At 67.3% G+C, this 14,525-nt stretch overlaps 6 protein-coding genes across 6 annotated transcripts; 3 read left to right on the top strand and 3 right to left on the bottom strand.

Moving 5' to 3' along the window:
• Positions 1-77: 77 nt before the first annotated feature.
• V1510DRAFT_181254 (uncharacterized protein) lies at positions 78-2,597 on the bottom strand. Its single transcript, XM_066930414.1, has 2 exons — positions 2,188-2,597; positions 78-2,155 (listed from the first exon to the last, which is right to left on the bottom strand). Exons 1-2 carry the CDS (start codon positions 2,335-2,337, stop codon positions 110-112), a joined length of 2,196 nt encoding a protein of 731 aa, XP_066788155.1. The 5' UTR covers positions 2,338-2,597; the 3' UTR covers positions 78-109.
• An 885-nt stretch (positions 2,598-3,482) lies between these two features.
• On the bottom strand, positions 3,483-4,810 carry V1510DRAFT_419060 (uncharacterized protein). The gene has a single exon (XM_066934231.1). The coding sequence runs from the start codon at positions 4,605-4,607 to the stop codon at positions 3,603-3,605; it is 1,005 nt and encodes a 334-aa protein (XP_066788154.1). The 5' UTR covers positions 4,608-4,810; the 3' UTR covers positions 3,483-3,602.
• Positions 4,811-5,933: 1,123 nt separating this feature from the next.
• On the top strand, positions 5,934-7,565 carry V1510DRAFT_396285 (nucleoside transporter-domain-containing protein). The gene is made up of 4 exons (XM_066931887.1): positions 5,934-6,217; positions 6,249-6,350; positions 6,382-6,673; positions 6,707-7,565. The coding sequence occupies exons 1-4, from the start codon at positions 5,989-5,991 to the stop codon at positions 7,512-7,514; spliced, it is 1,431 nt and encodes a 476-aa protein (XP_066788153.1). The 5' UTR covers positions 5,934-5,988; the 3' UTR covers positions 7,515-7,565.
• V1510DRAFT_419053 (mediator complex, subunit Med20) lies at positions 7,506-8,346 on the bottom strand. The gene is made up of 2 exons (XM_066934230.1): positions 8,270-8,346; positions 7,506-8,238 (listed from the first exon to the last, which is right to left on the bottom strand). Exons 1-2 carry the CDS (start codon positions 8,281-8,283, stop codon positions 7,563-7,565), a joined length of 690 nt encoding a protein of 229 aa, XP_066788152.1. The 5' UTR covers positions 8,284-8,346; the 3' UTR covers positions 7,506-7,562.
• A 1,122-nt stretch (positions 8,347-9,468) lies between these two features.
• On the top strand, positions 9,469-12,351 carry V1510DRAFT_181190 (uncharacterized protein). The gene has a single exon (XM_066930413.1). The coding sequence runs from the start codon at positions 9,593-9,595 to the stop codon at positions 11,999-12,001; it is 2,409 nt and encodes an 802-aa protein (XP_066788151.1). The 5' UTR covers positions 9,469-9,592; the 3' UTR covers positions 12,002-12,351.
• Positions 12,352-12,801: 450 nt separating this feature from the next.
• Positions 12,802-14,457, top strand: V1510DRAFT_419046 (uncharacterized protein). Its single transcript, XM_066934229.1, has one exon. It carries the CDS (start codon positions 13,046-13,048, stop codon positions 14,099-14,101), a length of 1,056 nt encoding a protein of 351 aa, XP_066788150.1. The 5' UTR covers positions 12,802-13,045; the 3' UTR covers positions 14,102-14,457.
• Positions 14,458-14,525: the final 68 nt, after the last annotated feature.

The following is a 14,525-nucleotide window of genomic DNA, read 5'->3' as shown; positions in this document are numbered from 1 at the left end:
CAGCGCGCGGCGCGGGTGTATAGATAGAATTACCATGCGTTACTAAAATACAAAACTAACACTGTTGTATTTCAGCTCTCTCAGTGCTCGTCGTCGCTGTCTGCGCTGTTCATGCAAAGGCCGCCTCGGCCTTGGGCGCCTCGTCGGCCGCCTTGAGGAAGGCCGCCGACGAGCGGGCCATGGTCGGCGAGCTTCGCGAGACGGCGTCGGTGAAGTAGAAGTTCTCGATCGGGGTCTTGAGGACGGCTCCGGAGACGGCGGCGCCCTTGTTGGCGGCCGCGACGGCGGCCGCGCCGACGGCGGCCAGCGACGTGGTCTCGACGACCTCGTTGCGGACGAGGTGGGGCGCGATCTGGGTCAGGCGGGCGCGCATGTCGTAGACGTCGTCGTACGGCAGGGTGGCGGCGAGGTACTCGGACGCGGCGCGCAGGATCTTCCAGTCGTCGCGGGCGACGCCGGGGGGCGCGGTGGCGGCGCGGGTGACCTGGGCGCGGCCCTCGGTGTTGACGTACGTGCCGACCTTCTCGGTGTAGGCCGACGAGGGCAGGATGACGTCCGCGTAGGCGGCGCCGACGTCGCCGTGGTGGCCCTGGTAGACGACGAACGCGTCCTTGGGGACGTCCGCGGCCTGGATCTCGTCCGCGCCGAGGAGCCAGACGAACTTGGGCGCGGTCGCGGCGGTCTCGGCCGAGTGCGTGGCGAAGCCCACGTCGTAGGCGCCGCTGCGCGACGCCGCGCGCTGCAGCACGTTGAACGCGTTCCACTCGGGCGACGCCAGCTGGGCCGCGTTCTTCTCGACGAAGCCCGCGAGCAGCTCGTACACGGCGCCGGCGTCGGCGCTCTCGACGACGCTGCTGCCGACGATGATCATCGGCTTCTTGGCCGCGAGCAGCTTCTTGCCGAACGCGCCGTCGAGCGCCTTCTGCAGCGCCGCGGCGTCCTCGCCGAGCTTGGTGTACTCGAACGTCGAGTCAAAGTCGGCGCCGACGAGGCCGATCTCGAGGCTCGACCGCAGCCACTGCTTGCGGATGCGCGCGTTGAGCACGGCGGCCTCGAGACGGGGGTTGGTGCCGACGAGCAGGATCGCGTCCGTCTCCTCGATGCCGAAGATGGTCGAGTTGAACAGGTAGTTCGAGCGCACGTCGACGCCGTGCGCCAGCGGCGCGCTGCCGCCGGCCTGGTCCAGGGCCAGGTTCTCCGAGCCCAGCCGGTTGGCGAGGTCCTTCATGGCGACCAGGCCCTCGACGTCCACGAGCTGGCCGGCGATGGCCTTGAACTCGTCGCCCTTGGGCGCAGCCTTGGCGAACCCGGCGGCCACGGCCTTGAGCGCGCCGTCCCACGTCGTCGGCTCGAAGCGGTCGCCCGACCGCACCAGCGGCACCGTCAGCCGCTGCGTCTTCAGGCCGTCGCACGCGAACCGGGTCTTGTCCGAGATCCACTCCTCGTTGATCTCCTCGTTGAGGCGCGGCAGCACGCGCAGCACCTCCACGCCCTTCGAGTCCACGCGGATGTTCGAGCCCAGGCCGTCGAGCACGTCGATCGACTCGGTCTTCTTGAGCTCCCAAGGCCGCGCGCGGAACGCGTACGGCTTGTTGGTCAGCGCGCCGACCGGGCACAGGTCAATCACGTTGCCCGACAGCTCCGAGTTCAGGTTGCGCTCGAGGTACGTGCCAATCTGCATGTCGTTGCCGCGGCCGGACGTGCCCAGCTCGGGCGCGCCCGCGATGTCGTTCGCGAAGCGCACGCAGCGCGTGCACTGGATGCACCGCGTCATCTCGGTCTTGACGAGCGGGCCCAGGTCCTTGTCCTCGACCGCGCGCTTGCCCGCGATCTCGTGGAAGCGGCCGCGGTCCGAGCCGTAGCGCATCGACTGGTCCTGCAGGTCGCACTCGCCGCCCTGGTCGCACACCGGGCAGTCGAGCGGGTGGTTGGCCAGAATCATCTCGGTCACGCCCTCGCGCGCCTTGTGCACGCGCTCCGTGTCCGTCCGGATCACCATGCCCTGCGCCACCGGGAACGCGCACGACGCGACCGCCTTGGGCGCGCGCTCGACGTCGACGAGGCACATCCGGCAGTTGCCGGCGATCGCCAGCTTGTCGTGGTAGCAGTACCGCGGCACGGCCACGCCGGCCTTGTCGCACGCCTGGATCACAGACTGCCGTCAGCGGACGTCGCGCACACACCTACCGAGCCGGCCTCAATTGAGACGGGGATGCCGTCGACCGTGACCGTGACCTCGGCCGCCGCGGGCCGGCTGCTGCTGAACGGCCGCGCCGCCCGCACCGTCCGGCCCGCGAGCGCCACCGTTCTGGCGAGCGAAGACTGTCTGGAAAGCATCGAGACTCCCGTGCTGTAGCGAGATAGATGCGAGTGCGTGAACGTCCGAAGCGTCCAGAGGGTGCTGATGTGCGTAGAGCGACGGAAAATTCGCAACGCTTGTTTTTGCGTCTGAGGCCTGCCTGAATTTTTGCCCGCCTGTCTGCTCGGTGGGTGAGCCCGCCAAACTCTATTTTGCGGGTTAATGGCATTTTATTTGGTCGCGCGCTGATTGGCTCTGCTGGCGCACGGCCGGTCCCCCTCCGGCGTAACTCTCAGACCGGACGCGCTGGCTGGCCAATGGCGTTACCCTTACGGGCCTACCAAGCGGCGCTCATTCGCCAGCCCGGCGTTGTGACTGATCCCGCTGTGAGCTGCGTGAGCGCGCGTGAGCGGTGTGAGCCGTGACCCGCCCCGCCATGGCTGGTCGGCGCAGGTCGGCGCTGGCTGCGGTGCCGGCAGCGTGACGGCACTCGCGTGCTGGTGTCGCTACGCTGTCACACGGCGCCGTGCGGGCGCCTCGTGCCGCTCAAGGGCTGGGGTCACCGCGGGTGCGGTTCAGCAGTCGCAGGGGCGGGTAGTGGTCCGGGGGACGACCGGTAGTGGCTGGCCGGCAGTGGCTGGCTGGCAGTGGCTGGCTGGCAGTGGCGTTGGCGGTTGCCAGCGGCCGCCAGCGGACAGGGAACGTAGTGGACTTCACTGGCCGCCAGCGGACAGTGGACGCAATGGACTTTGCTGGCTACAGTCGCCATGGAAGCTCCCAGACTCGGCCCTGCCAAATGCATCCTTCGGACAGGAGCCGGAGGGCGCATACGGCCTGGATGCGCCGCCGGCTCGCCCGTGGCTAAGCCGCAGGAGCAACCGCGACGGAGTCGCCGCCGGATGCTCGACCGCTGGCCGCGGCAGTACTCTACCCATCAGGCCACCCATACGTTTGTCGCACAACGTCGACCCAGCGCGCCGGCGCGCCCGCCGCGACCCGCCGCGACCCGTCGCGACCCGCCGCAAGCACTGCGACCCGCCGCGGCCCGCAGCGCCGCGTCCGTAGCGGCAGCGCGCAGCTAGGGCGCAACCCTATCACGTGACTACGCAGCTCCCCTATAAAAGCCCCTCCGCGCCCTTCTCAATCGGCACTCATTCACGGGTGAAAATTATTGTAGATGTGGGTCGTGTATTGCTCAACCGATGAACGTCTCTACATTTCACTCAAGATACAAAAAAGTCTCTAGCTGGAGCCTCTTAGCCTCCGGGCCGTTAGAGAGAGTTCCTTACCGAGAGCCTGACATTCACGGCTGAGGTGCCGTAGCTCCTTCACGCAGGAAGATCGGGTTGGTGTAGCCGCGTCCCGTATGCTTTTCGGCCGGGTCGTACCAGTCCGCGAACGGGTACGCCGGCCGCGTCTTGAGCGGGTCGTCCGCCTTGATGATGCCCATGTCGATCTGGCGCTGGATCAGCCGGTCGAGGTACGGGATGAGGTGGTCGTCGAACTTCTCGAAGCCCTTGTACTTGAGGATCTTCTCGGGGCCCTCGAGCACGACCTTTTTGAGCATGGACGGCACGAACGGCTCGTCCTTCATCTCCTCGATCGAGTAGAAGATCGGGTGGTTCGAGAAGATGATGGCCTGCGACTGGGGCAGCCGCCGCAGCGTCTGCCGGCACACGCGCACGTTGTACTTGAGGTACGATGTGTCGGCCGGCACGCGCTCGCCGGGGCCGAGCGCGTAGATGCCGTTACAGAGCAGCTCGTGGTCCCAGCAGATGAACCACGACGCGCGCTCGACCGGGTCGTTCGGCTTCATGCGCGCGAACCACCGCTCCATCGAGACCTTGAGCTTCTCGAAGTAGTACGGCACCTCGGTGTGGATCGCGTCCAGGGGCTTGCCCATCTTCTCGCGCACGCCAAAGAAGCCGCCCGGGCCGGGCACGCACGCCGCGACCAGGTAGTGCTGGCCGTCGGCCCGCTGCTTGACGATGTAGAAGTCCTCCTTGGCCAGCCGGGCGAGCAGGTGCAGCGGGTGCTCGGCGAGCGGTGTGCGCAGGTCCATGCTCTCGCCCGTGACCAGGTTGTCGACGCCGATGGCCGTCCGGCGGAACAGGCTCGGGTACCGCTTGGTCAGGTGGTCGACGACCATGTCCAGCAGCTCCTGGCACGCGTCGTCCGACTCGCCCGGGATCCAGTCGCAGTACTCGCGGCCGTACTTGGACAGCACGTTGGCCTTGTCCTCCATGTACCGCAGGTACCACTTGTCCATGTCCAGCCAGTGGTTGATGTCGAGCTTGAAGATGCTCATCGTCTGGTGGTACGGCCAGCGGAACGGCCGCCACGGCCGGTCGTCGTACGTCTTCAGCCGCTCGGGCGTGAGCTCGGCCAGCGGCGTCGGATCCGGCAGCGGCTCGTCGCTTCCGTACGCGGCCCTCTTGTCCTTGGCCGGCGCCGACGGCGCCGACGGCGCCGGCCGCAGCCGGCGCATCACCTGCTGCGCCGCCTGCGGCCGCACGACCGCGACCAAGATCAGCACCGCAATCGCGGCCAGCTGAACGACGGCGAGAAAGTCCATGGTGTCCTGGAGGCTTCCGTCCCCGCGGCCGAGTCTTTATATGATTCACCGTGCGGGCCCGACTGTCAAACACCCGGCTAGGCCCTATCGTGGCGGCTGCACGCCCGTGCCTGAACAGCGGCTAGTGCGCCCGAGTCAGGATACGAGCGCCGTGTTGGTGCTATCGCTATCGCGCCGCCCGGTCGCTGATGATTGCCTGCTCGAGCAAGCCTGTCCGGGTGGCCCCGTGGCGCTCGGCGCGGGCCCGTTCCACTCGCTAGGCTGCCGCACGCTGGCGCTGGCCTGCCCGCGGCGCTGGTGCCGCCCGGAGCCGGCGCCGGTGCCCGAGGCGGTGTCGTCCCGTGCGGCTCAGCCGTTGGCCGATAAGCCTTATCTAGGTTTGGCGCGCAACCCCGGTCCTGCCCGACTCGCGACCAGCGCCGTTTTCGGTGGCCCATGCATGTACTACCGCGGCTGGCCGTCTGGCCGCGTTCTTGGTCTGCGTGGCCGCGCGCGCCTGGTTCCCCATGGTCCTAGCTGACAGTGGACGGTGGCTTCAGACGGATCCGCTCGCCAACTGCATATCACCTGCCACCGATAGCTCTTAGTCACTCGGGATCTGCCTTCTCTTTTAGGCCATCGGTTCCTGCGCATTGTCCCTGCCGCCGGGGTTCTGTCGCGCCATGGCTGCAGACGCGGCGCCGGTGACAGACCGTTCGGGGGCGTCGATCCGGATGCCGCGAATGCTGGCCGTAGAAGGAGGGCGGGCCCGGGCGCGTGCTGCGGCGGCCGAGCGGCGGCCGCGGCGGCCGTGGTGAGGCGATTGCGGTGCACTGGGCGGCGCCGGGGCCGTGGCGAGCGCCGGCGTGGCGAGCCTGCGACGGTGGCGGGCGAACGGCTGAGCGCGCGCGACAGAGCACGCGCCGCACGCTGTGCGGCGCGCACCGCCGCGCACTGCCCGCACCGCCGCGCACCGCCGGGGCGCAGTCAGCCGCACGCGCCGCACTGCGTGCGGCGCCGCCTGCGCCGCCTGCGCCGCGCGCGGCTGACGGCGATATCCTCACGTGACAGCGCTCAGATAACCGCCGCACGCCCCAGGACCCTCTCATCCTTCGGCCACGTCCGCACACGACTCATGGCCTTCACCCGCGTGGACGACGACGGCGCCGACCGATCGCGCTTCCTCGACCGCCACCCGCTCGAGGGCGACGATGGCCGCTCGTTCGCCACCAGCAGCACCGAGTTCGATGTGGACGAGGACCGGCCCATGATCGCGCCGCCGGCCGACGACGACGCGACGGCCAAAACGCGCACGTCTGCGGTGCCCTACAACCTGCCGGACTACCTCTCGTTCGCGATGCTCGGTACGCTGCGTCATGTGCGCGCTGACCCCAGGTGTGGCCGTCCTCTGGCCTTGGAACTGCTTCCTCAGCGCGGCCGCGTACTTCCAGTGGCGGTTCAGCGGCACCCCGTTCATTCGCGACAACTTCGAGAGCGGTAAGTCTGCCGCCGGGCGCGCTGACGCCAGCCACCATGACCACGTCCACGGTGGTGGCCATGGTCACGATGCTGCTGCTCTCCGGCCGCCAGCAGGACGCCGACTATTCGGCGCGTATCTCGCGGCCGCTGATCGTCAACCTGATCAACTTCGCCGTGCTCTCGGTTGCGTCCATCTCGGGCTCGCACTGGGCCGACTGGGCGTTCTTCATCTACCTGATCATCTCGATCGCGTTCTCGGCAATGTCGACGGCGTCGTGCCAGAACGGCATGTTTGCGATCGCCAACCTGTTTGACCCGATCTACACGCAGAGCATCATGGTGTAAGTGGGCGCCGCCGGACCCGCTGACAGTAGGGGCCAGGCCGTGTCGGGCGTGCTGCCGTCAATTGCGCAGATTCTGTCCGTGGTGGCCGTCGAGCAGATCGGCACGACCGACGCCGACGACGAGGCCGCGCGATCGTCGTCGGCCAAGAGTTCGTTTGTGTACTTTGTCACGGCGTCGCTGGTCAACGCGGTCGCCTACGGCGGGTTTGCGCTGATGCGCAAGCGCCAGGCCACCGTCATCTGCCACGGCGCGCTGCCTGCGACGGGTACAACCGCGCCGGCTGTGCGGCCGCACGTGCCGCTGCCGCTGCTCCTGCGCAAGCTGTGGGCGCCAGCGTTTGCCGTCTTCTTCACGTTCGCCGTGACCATGATGTTTCCGGTGTTTGCGTCGACTATCCGCTCGACCAACTTCATCGAGGGCGTCTCGAGCCCGGCGTCGTGGCTGCGGCCCTCAGTCTTCGTGCCGATCGCGTTCCTGGTCTGGAACACGGGCGACCTGCTCGGCCGCGTTGTCTGCGGCAACGCCAAGTACGTCATGCGCAATCCCTCCGCGCTCACGCTGTCCACGGTCGCCCGGCTGCTCTTCATCCCCGCGCTGCTGCTCTGCAACGTCAACGGCGAGGGCGCCGCCATCAACAGCGACTTTCTCTACATGGTCATCATGCTGGCCTTTGGCCTCAGCAACGGCTACGTGACCAGCTGCGGCATGATGGTCGCCTCAGACTACGTCGAGGAGGACGAGAAGGAGGCCACCGGTGGCTTTATGGTGCTGTCGTTCAACCTCGGCCTGGCCCTGGGTTCGGTCGCCAGCTTTGCTTTGGTAGCGATGTTGCAGTAGGCATGCCGGCGGCGCGGCCGCCGGCCCATAGAAAATTCATTTCATACATCACGCGCCCGGGCGGGCTCGGAAGACCTCGAGGTACTGCACGGCTGTGTCGGCTTTGGTGAAGCCCTCGCGCTCGTCCGTGCCGTGGTACACGTTGAGCGTGTCGCCCCAGAAAAAGCGGCCCTCGGTCGGGAACGCAAGCGTGTCAAAAAGGAACGCCCGGATGCGCTCACGGGCGCTGTCCATGTCGGTCTCGTTCACGCATTCGACCTCGGCCACGACGAACTTGAACAGGCCCGTCTGCGTCACGTTGGCCAGACAGACCTTGTAGTCGGCGCCGCACTGGTAGGACGTTCCGTCGGCGCGCATGCTCTGCCGGAGCACCCACATGTTCTGCAGCTTGAGCGACACGATCGAGTCGATTCCGCGATCAAACACGGCCAGGACCTTGCGGCCAGGCTGGCCAGCCTCAACGGGCAGGGGGCCGGCGCCGGCGCCGGGCGCCTCGTCCACTAGGCAGAACACGTCGTCGGGGAAGGACGAAATAAAGATCTGCGAGAAGAACGCGGGCGCAGGTTTGCCGTCGCCGCGGCCGCCGGCGGGCGCGGCGCTCTCGCGGAAGAGCTTGTAGTCGACCGACCACCGGCCGAGCACCTTGCCATAGTTCTTGAGGACTTTGTCGTGGAGTGTGGAGATCGACGTGGCCGTGATGGACGCGTCCTGGAGGACAAACAGCCTGGGGTCAGTGTGCGACGGGGACGACGTACCCGGTGATGCCCATCGTGGTCGGCGCCGGGACGGGCGAGGACCGCGCCGGGATGATCTGGCGCAGATCACGTGCTCACCAGCGCCGTCGCGCCCACGCCGCCGGCAGCCGGCAGCGCCCGCCGTGGGCTGCGAGCCGGGTAGCCCGCGTGCCGCCGGCTCGGGCGGGCGGGCCATGGAGCGCGTCCTGTGAGCGGCGGCCTCGCACTCGCGCTGAATCAGGCCCTCAGCATCCCACGCAGCTCCGTCAGGCGTCCGCCGCGCTTGTGCACGGCAGCCGCGCTTGTCGCCATGGCAACGCCCGGCAGCCGCAGCCGTGCATGCGCAATTGAGTGTTTACGGTGTGTTTTAGCTGGTCTGTTAGATATGCGGGAGCGTTTGGCGATGTTTGATAGACCGTTTCAGGCACGTTTCACAATGTTTGATAGAGATTCTAAAACCGACACCGCGGGCTACACTGTCGCGGTCTGTGCCTTGCGCGAGCGCAGGCGCTTCGCAGTCACGCTGCACGAGGTCGCACGGCAGCCATGCGCGCGCGGCGCGTACACACAAGGGTCCCCTACGTCATCGCTACCAGGGCCCTGGTCGGCGCGCCGCGGCCGGCCTGGCCAGGCCAGCAACCCTAGGGCCGCGGAGCCCTAAGTCTCTGGCTCGCCAGCGCACCCGGCCGCGCCGCCGCGTGTTTCCTGTTCGGTGCAGGCACCGTCCGTGCGACGATAGTAGACCGCCTGCAGGCGCGCCCGTATCTGTACGCCATCGCGCCGGTGTTCGAACGCCAGATTTCAGCTGCAGGCCGCGCTCATCGCAACGGCGTGGCGGTGGAGGCGCGCAACACGCGTCCACGTGACGCGCCGCAAAGCATGCGGCGCGTCGCCACGCTGGCAAGCGCGGCTGCCGCATGCATATCCGCCGTATGCCTGCGCATATACGCCACAAGACGCACACTCTGCTCCACTTAAGGTCCCAACCCCCCTTCTTCTGCGGCACCCGCGCGACCCCAAACAACCGCCATCGGCCACCATGGCCCGCAATCACAGTCTGTACACGGTCCGCAGGACGACGACGGCCGCGCGGTAGCATCCAGAGACAGGCCGGCACTGCAGCCCACGGGTATCGGATCAGGGCATCGCACAAACGCCGCCTCCGGACGCGGACAGCCCATTTCGATCCTAACTCGGTCCCAAACTTGCTGAAGAAAAGCAAGCGCATCGACGGGCTCCGGCATTTTCTCGCACGCACGCACCGCAGGCACCGTCGCATCCCTCAGGGTCTCTCACGAGTCACGGCTGGAGGGCCTAGATCGAGCGCAGGCGCTAGCGACCACGATGCCGTCCCGCGCGTCAATAGACTCGCATCTACGCAAGGCCGTCTGGTACGCGCTTGACAACCAGCTCTATCCGACGGCCGTGTTTACGGCCGAGCGACTCGTGTCGGAGGATGACAGCGACCTCGACAACTACTACCTGCTTGTGCTTTGCCACTACCGCATGGGCAAGTACAAGACGGCAATGCATATCGCCGGCGGATCCGTCGGCGACGACGGCGGCGGCGCGGGCGGTCGCAAGGAGAAGCATCTGGGCATCTGTTACGTGTACGCGCAGTGCATGCTGAAGCTCGGCAAGTACCGCTCCGGCTGCCGCGCGCTGGAGCGGCTGCGGACGGCGCCGGGCATCTGGCCGACGGGGCCGGCCCACCTATACTCGCACTCCGAGACTGAGCGCCAGTACCTGCCGGACGTGGCTGCGGTAGAGTGCCTGCTGGGCCATCTGTACCGCGAGTACGGCGACTCGAAGCGCGCTGTGGACGCGTACTCGGCGGCGCTCAAAATCAACCCGTTCCTGTGGGAGGCCTTTGACGGTCTCTGCCGGCTCGGCGTCAACATGCGCGTGGAAAACATCTACCACGTCACGCCGGCTATGCTGGCTGCGCGGGCCAACTGGCTCGACAACCCGGCCGCGGCGACTGATCTGGTCGAGAACAGCCAGAACTGGGACCCGTTCACGGCGACGCCGGCGGCCGGCGGCTCGGCGCACGGCCCCGACAAGGACATGACGTCGGCGCCGGTGCCGATCAAGTTCCGCGCGGACGTGCCGCCGTTCATGGCGCGCACGGTGGACCCGGACTCGTTTGCGACGCCGACCGCGTCCGGCTCGGGCGGCTACGGCCAGCTCGGCGCCGACACGACTACGGACTCGGATCTGTTTGCGGCCGACACGGCCACGCCGATCGACCAGCCGCGCATGGTCCGCGCGCGCTCGCGCTCGTCGCAGATCACGGACGCGCCGCGTCGGCCGGCGTCGGCTGCCGGCCGCCACGGTCGCGGCGGCGACGCGGCCGCCGCCGGCACGCGCACGGCCAGCCAGCAGTCCACGGCCGTGCATTCGCATCTCTCGCACGGCCAGCCGGGTATGGCCAGTGCGCTGCCGACCCGGCGCAGCTCGCGTCTGCACGCCTCCGGCGCCTCCGCCATGACCGGCACGTCTCTGGCCGGGTCGACGTCGGCCGCGAGCACAGCCAAGGCCGCCGGCGGCTCTCGCATGGCCAGCTCGTCGATGCCGGCGCCGCCGGTGGCCAGCAGCGGCATCAAGGGCCGGCTGCGGACGGGCTTCCTGAAGACGCGGTCTGTCGACGGCGGCACGGCCGCCGCAGCCGCAGCCGCACCCGCGCCCGCGGCTGCCGCCGCATCCGAGACTGACCTCGGCGACGAGATCGAGGTCGCACACGATGACGTCGAGCGCATAGAGGCCGAGAAGTACGCTCTCCAGCTGTTCTCGGTGCTCGCGAGCGGGTTCTTTGCGCTGTCGCGGTACGAGTGCGCCAAGGCCATCAAGATCTTCGACAGCCTGCCAGCAACGCACCGCGACTCGCCGTGGGTGCTCGCCCAGATCGGTCGGGCCAACTTCGAGATCGTCAAGTACCAGGAGGCCGAGCAGGTCTTCCAGCGGCTGCGCGAGATCGACCCGACGCGCGTGCAGGACATGGAGATCTACTCGACGCTGTTGTGGCACCTGCACAAGGACGTGGAGCTCAGCTTCCTGGCGCACGAGCTCGTGGACATTGACCGGGCCAGCCCCCAGGCGTGGTGCGCGATCGGCAACTCGTTCTCGCTGCAGAAGGACCACAGCCAGGCGCTCAAGTGTTTCAGGCGGGCGGCGCAGCTCGACCCGACGTTCGCGTACGCGTACACGCTGCAGGGCCACGAGTACGCGTCGTGCGAGGAGTACCAGGCCGCACAGAGCGCGTTCCGGCTGGCGATGCGCGCCGAGTGGCGGCACTACAACGCTTGGTACGGCCTCGGCATGGTCTTTCTCAAGGTCGGCAAGTTCGAGGTGGCCGAGCAGCACTTCCGGCAGGCGGCCGCGATCAACCCGTGCAACGCGGTGCTGCTGTGCTGCATCGGCACCGCGCTCGAGAAGCTGCGGCGGTTCCAGGAGGCGCTGGAGCAGTACAAGCTGGCGTGCGAGTTCCAGCCCAAGAACGCGCTGGCCCGGTTCCGCAAGGCGCGGCTGCTGGTGTCGCTCCGGCAGTACCCGACCGCGATGGAGGAGCTGACGGTGCTCAAGGATCTGGCGCCGGACGAGTCCAACGTGCATTTCCTGCTCGGCCGGCTCTACAAGATCGTGGGCGACAAGCCGTCGGCGATCCGCCACTTTACGACCGCGCTGAACCTGGACCCGAAGGCGAGCCACCTCATCCGGGACGCTATCGAGAGCCTCGAAGCGCCGGCGAACTAGCCCGGGGATGGGAGCGCGGGGAGCATTGCCGCGCCCGGCGCGGACGGCATGACTGTGCATATGCGATATGACATTAATACACGACATCGTAAACCGGGGCGGGTGTGGCTGGGGGCGGCGCGTGCCTGGCGGCGCGCACCGCCACTGGCGCCGCACCACGTCACCCCTGAAAGTCACTATCACTATCACCACCGCCCGGCTCTCTTCGAGATGCGACCCCGCTGCCGAAGGGCCCGACCCGCCGCCTTGGCCGCCCGTACCCGCGCGGCCCCGCGTAGCCCGCATACCGCAACTTATGCGGGGTGACGTCGCAGGGCTCCCACCCCTTATGCGCAGCCGCGCTCCACTGGTGCCACCGCACCAGGCGGGCCGCGGCCGCAGCGCTCGCACGAGCAGCGGCCGCGAGAGGCCTCGGCATGTGACCGCGAGCCGCACGCTACCTGGGCGACGGCTTATGATTCAGTCACGTGCTGGTTCGTCTGACTGACCCCCCCAACGTTTATGTGCCACGCCTGACCGGCGCAGACTCAACAACACATAAAATACCCGTATCCACGTCGCATAGACCGGCGGGCAGACGATTGTCGCGACTTTTTGGCATCAACGTGTTATTCTCTTTGAATAATCTGGTGAGTTCTGTCGCGGCATTGGCGGTGGCGCGGTGGCGGCAGCCGGCGGCAGAGCCTGCCCTGAACTTGACAGCCACAACGCCGCTTGTTCGCCGGCGGACCTGGCCCGCGCAGCAGCGGCGATCGGGCGGCGCGGGCGGCGCGGCGGCGGCGGGCAGCCGCGGCGCCGCTGCGCCGGCCGCGCCGCGTCCGGCGCGGCCGCAACGGCGCGGCCGTTGGGCTGACGCAAGCGTGCGGCTCGTGCGGCTCGTGCGGCTCGGCTCACCGGAGCGTACGCCGCATGGCGTGCGGCGCCCCCTGTGCGCCACTCCCGAGTCAAACACTAACGGCTAACTAACTCTGCAGACTGGCAAAGGCTGAGATAAAAGGCTCCGTTCACTACCACTCTACTTTTTTTACAGCCAGCTGCTAGCCAATGATCGCCGTCATCCCCGCCGTCGCCACAGTTGTCGTCTTCGCAATGTCTCTCAACGTCCTTGGATCCTTCTTTCGCCCCGTGCAGTTCTACTCGCGGTTCCTGCTCTGTTTCCTGAGCATGTCGGTGTGCGCGTCGTACGGCCTGGTCGCGACCATCGTGCTGTCGCTCATCGGCCGGCGGTCGCTGTCGCAATGGGCGGCCGGCCGCGCGTTCTCGACGCTGACGTGCCCGCTCATCGGGCTCAAGTTCGACGTCGTCAACGAGCACCGGCTCGAGACGCGGCCGGCGGTGTACGTCGGCAACCACCAGTCGGACCTCGACCTGGTCCTTCTCGGCCGCGTGTTCCCCAAGCACTGCTCGGTCACGGCCAAGAAGTCGCTCAAGTACGTGCCCTTCCTCGGCTGGTTCATGATGATCTCGGGCACGGTCTTCATCGACCGCCAAAACCGCAACAAGGCCATCCGGGCCCTGGACGAGACCGTCAACAAGATGCGCGAGGACCAGCAGTCGGTGTTCCTGTTCCCCGAGGGCACGCGCTCGAACTTCTCGACGCCCGACATGCTGCCCTTCAAGCGCGGCGCGTTCCACCTGGCCATCCAGTCGGGCTTCCCGATCGTGCCCATCGTGGCCGAGAACTACTCGCACGTGTTCTCGCTCAAGGACCGCATCCTCTGCGGCGGCGTCGTCCGCGTCGAGGTGCTCGAGCCCATCCCCACCGCCGGCCTCGAGCCCGGCGACGTCGACGACCTCATCCTCCGCGTGCGCTCGGCCATGCTCTCCAAGCTCAAGGAGATCTCCACGCACTGCGAGGCCGACGAGGACACCGCCTCGTCCCTGCTCGCCAGCGAGCCCGCGCCCGACTCCACCCCCGACCTCGTCGAGGAGGGCGCCGCCGTCCCGCCCGAGCTCGACGAGACCGAGCAGCTCGCCCGCAAGGCCTCCCACGCCTCCAAGGCCTCCGAGGTCCTCGGCCAGGAGCGCGAGGACTCGTTCGAGTCCGACACCTCCAAGCTCATCGAGATGGAGAACGCCTCCCACTACGACGCCTTGTAAGGCCCTCGCTCCTCCAGACCCCTTGCACCCGCCTACGCATCCCCCCGGCACCCTTGTAAACTACTCTCTGCGCGCCGCCTCGCGCGGCGCGCCCTAATAGCCTCAAACTCTCGTGTTTGTACCTGCCGACTCCTGCTTGCATTTCTGCCTGGACGATCTGTACCAAAAGACTCGACGAAGGCGTCGCTTTCGTCTGTATGCTAGAGTGGAATACACTTTATTCACCAAGTCGCCGGCGCGGCCCGGCTGCGCGTACAATGCTCTATCGGCCGATGCCGCCTGCTCGATCCAGAATATCATTACAGTAACATTAAACATTCAAACAAGATGACGGAAGAATATACATGAGCAGCGGTGGCTAAGTCTAGTAAATGCTTAAACAATTCAATGTCGAGAGTCCCAAAAAAAGCGTCAAGAACAAAAA

Source organism: Dipodascopsis tothii (assembly GCF_038497935.1).
Source record: "Dipodascopsis tothii strain CBS 759.85 unplaced genomic scaffold V1510scaffold_21, whole genome shotgun sequence".
NCBI classification, from domain to species: domain Eukaryota; kingdom Fungi; phylum Ascomycota; class Lipomycetes; order Lipomycetales; family Lipomycetaceae; genus Neoaidaea; species Neoaidaea tothii.
Note: the sequence above shows the minus strand (reverse complement) of the source record. Positions and strands in the feature narration are given on the sequence as shown.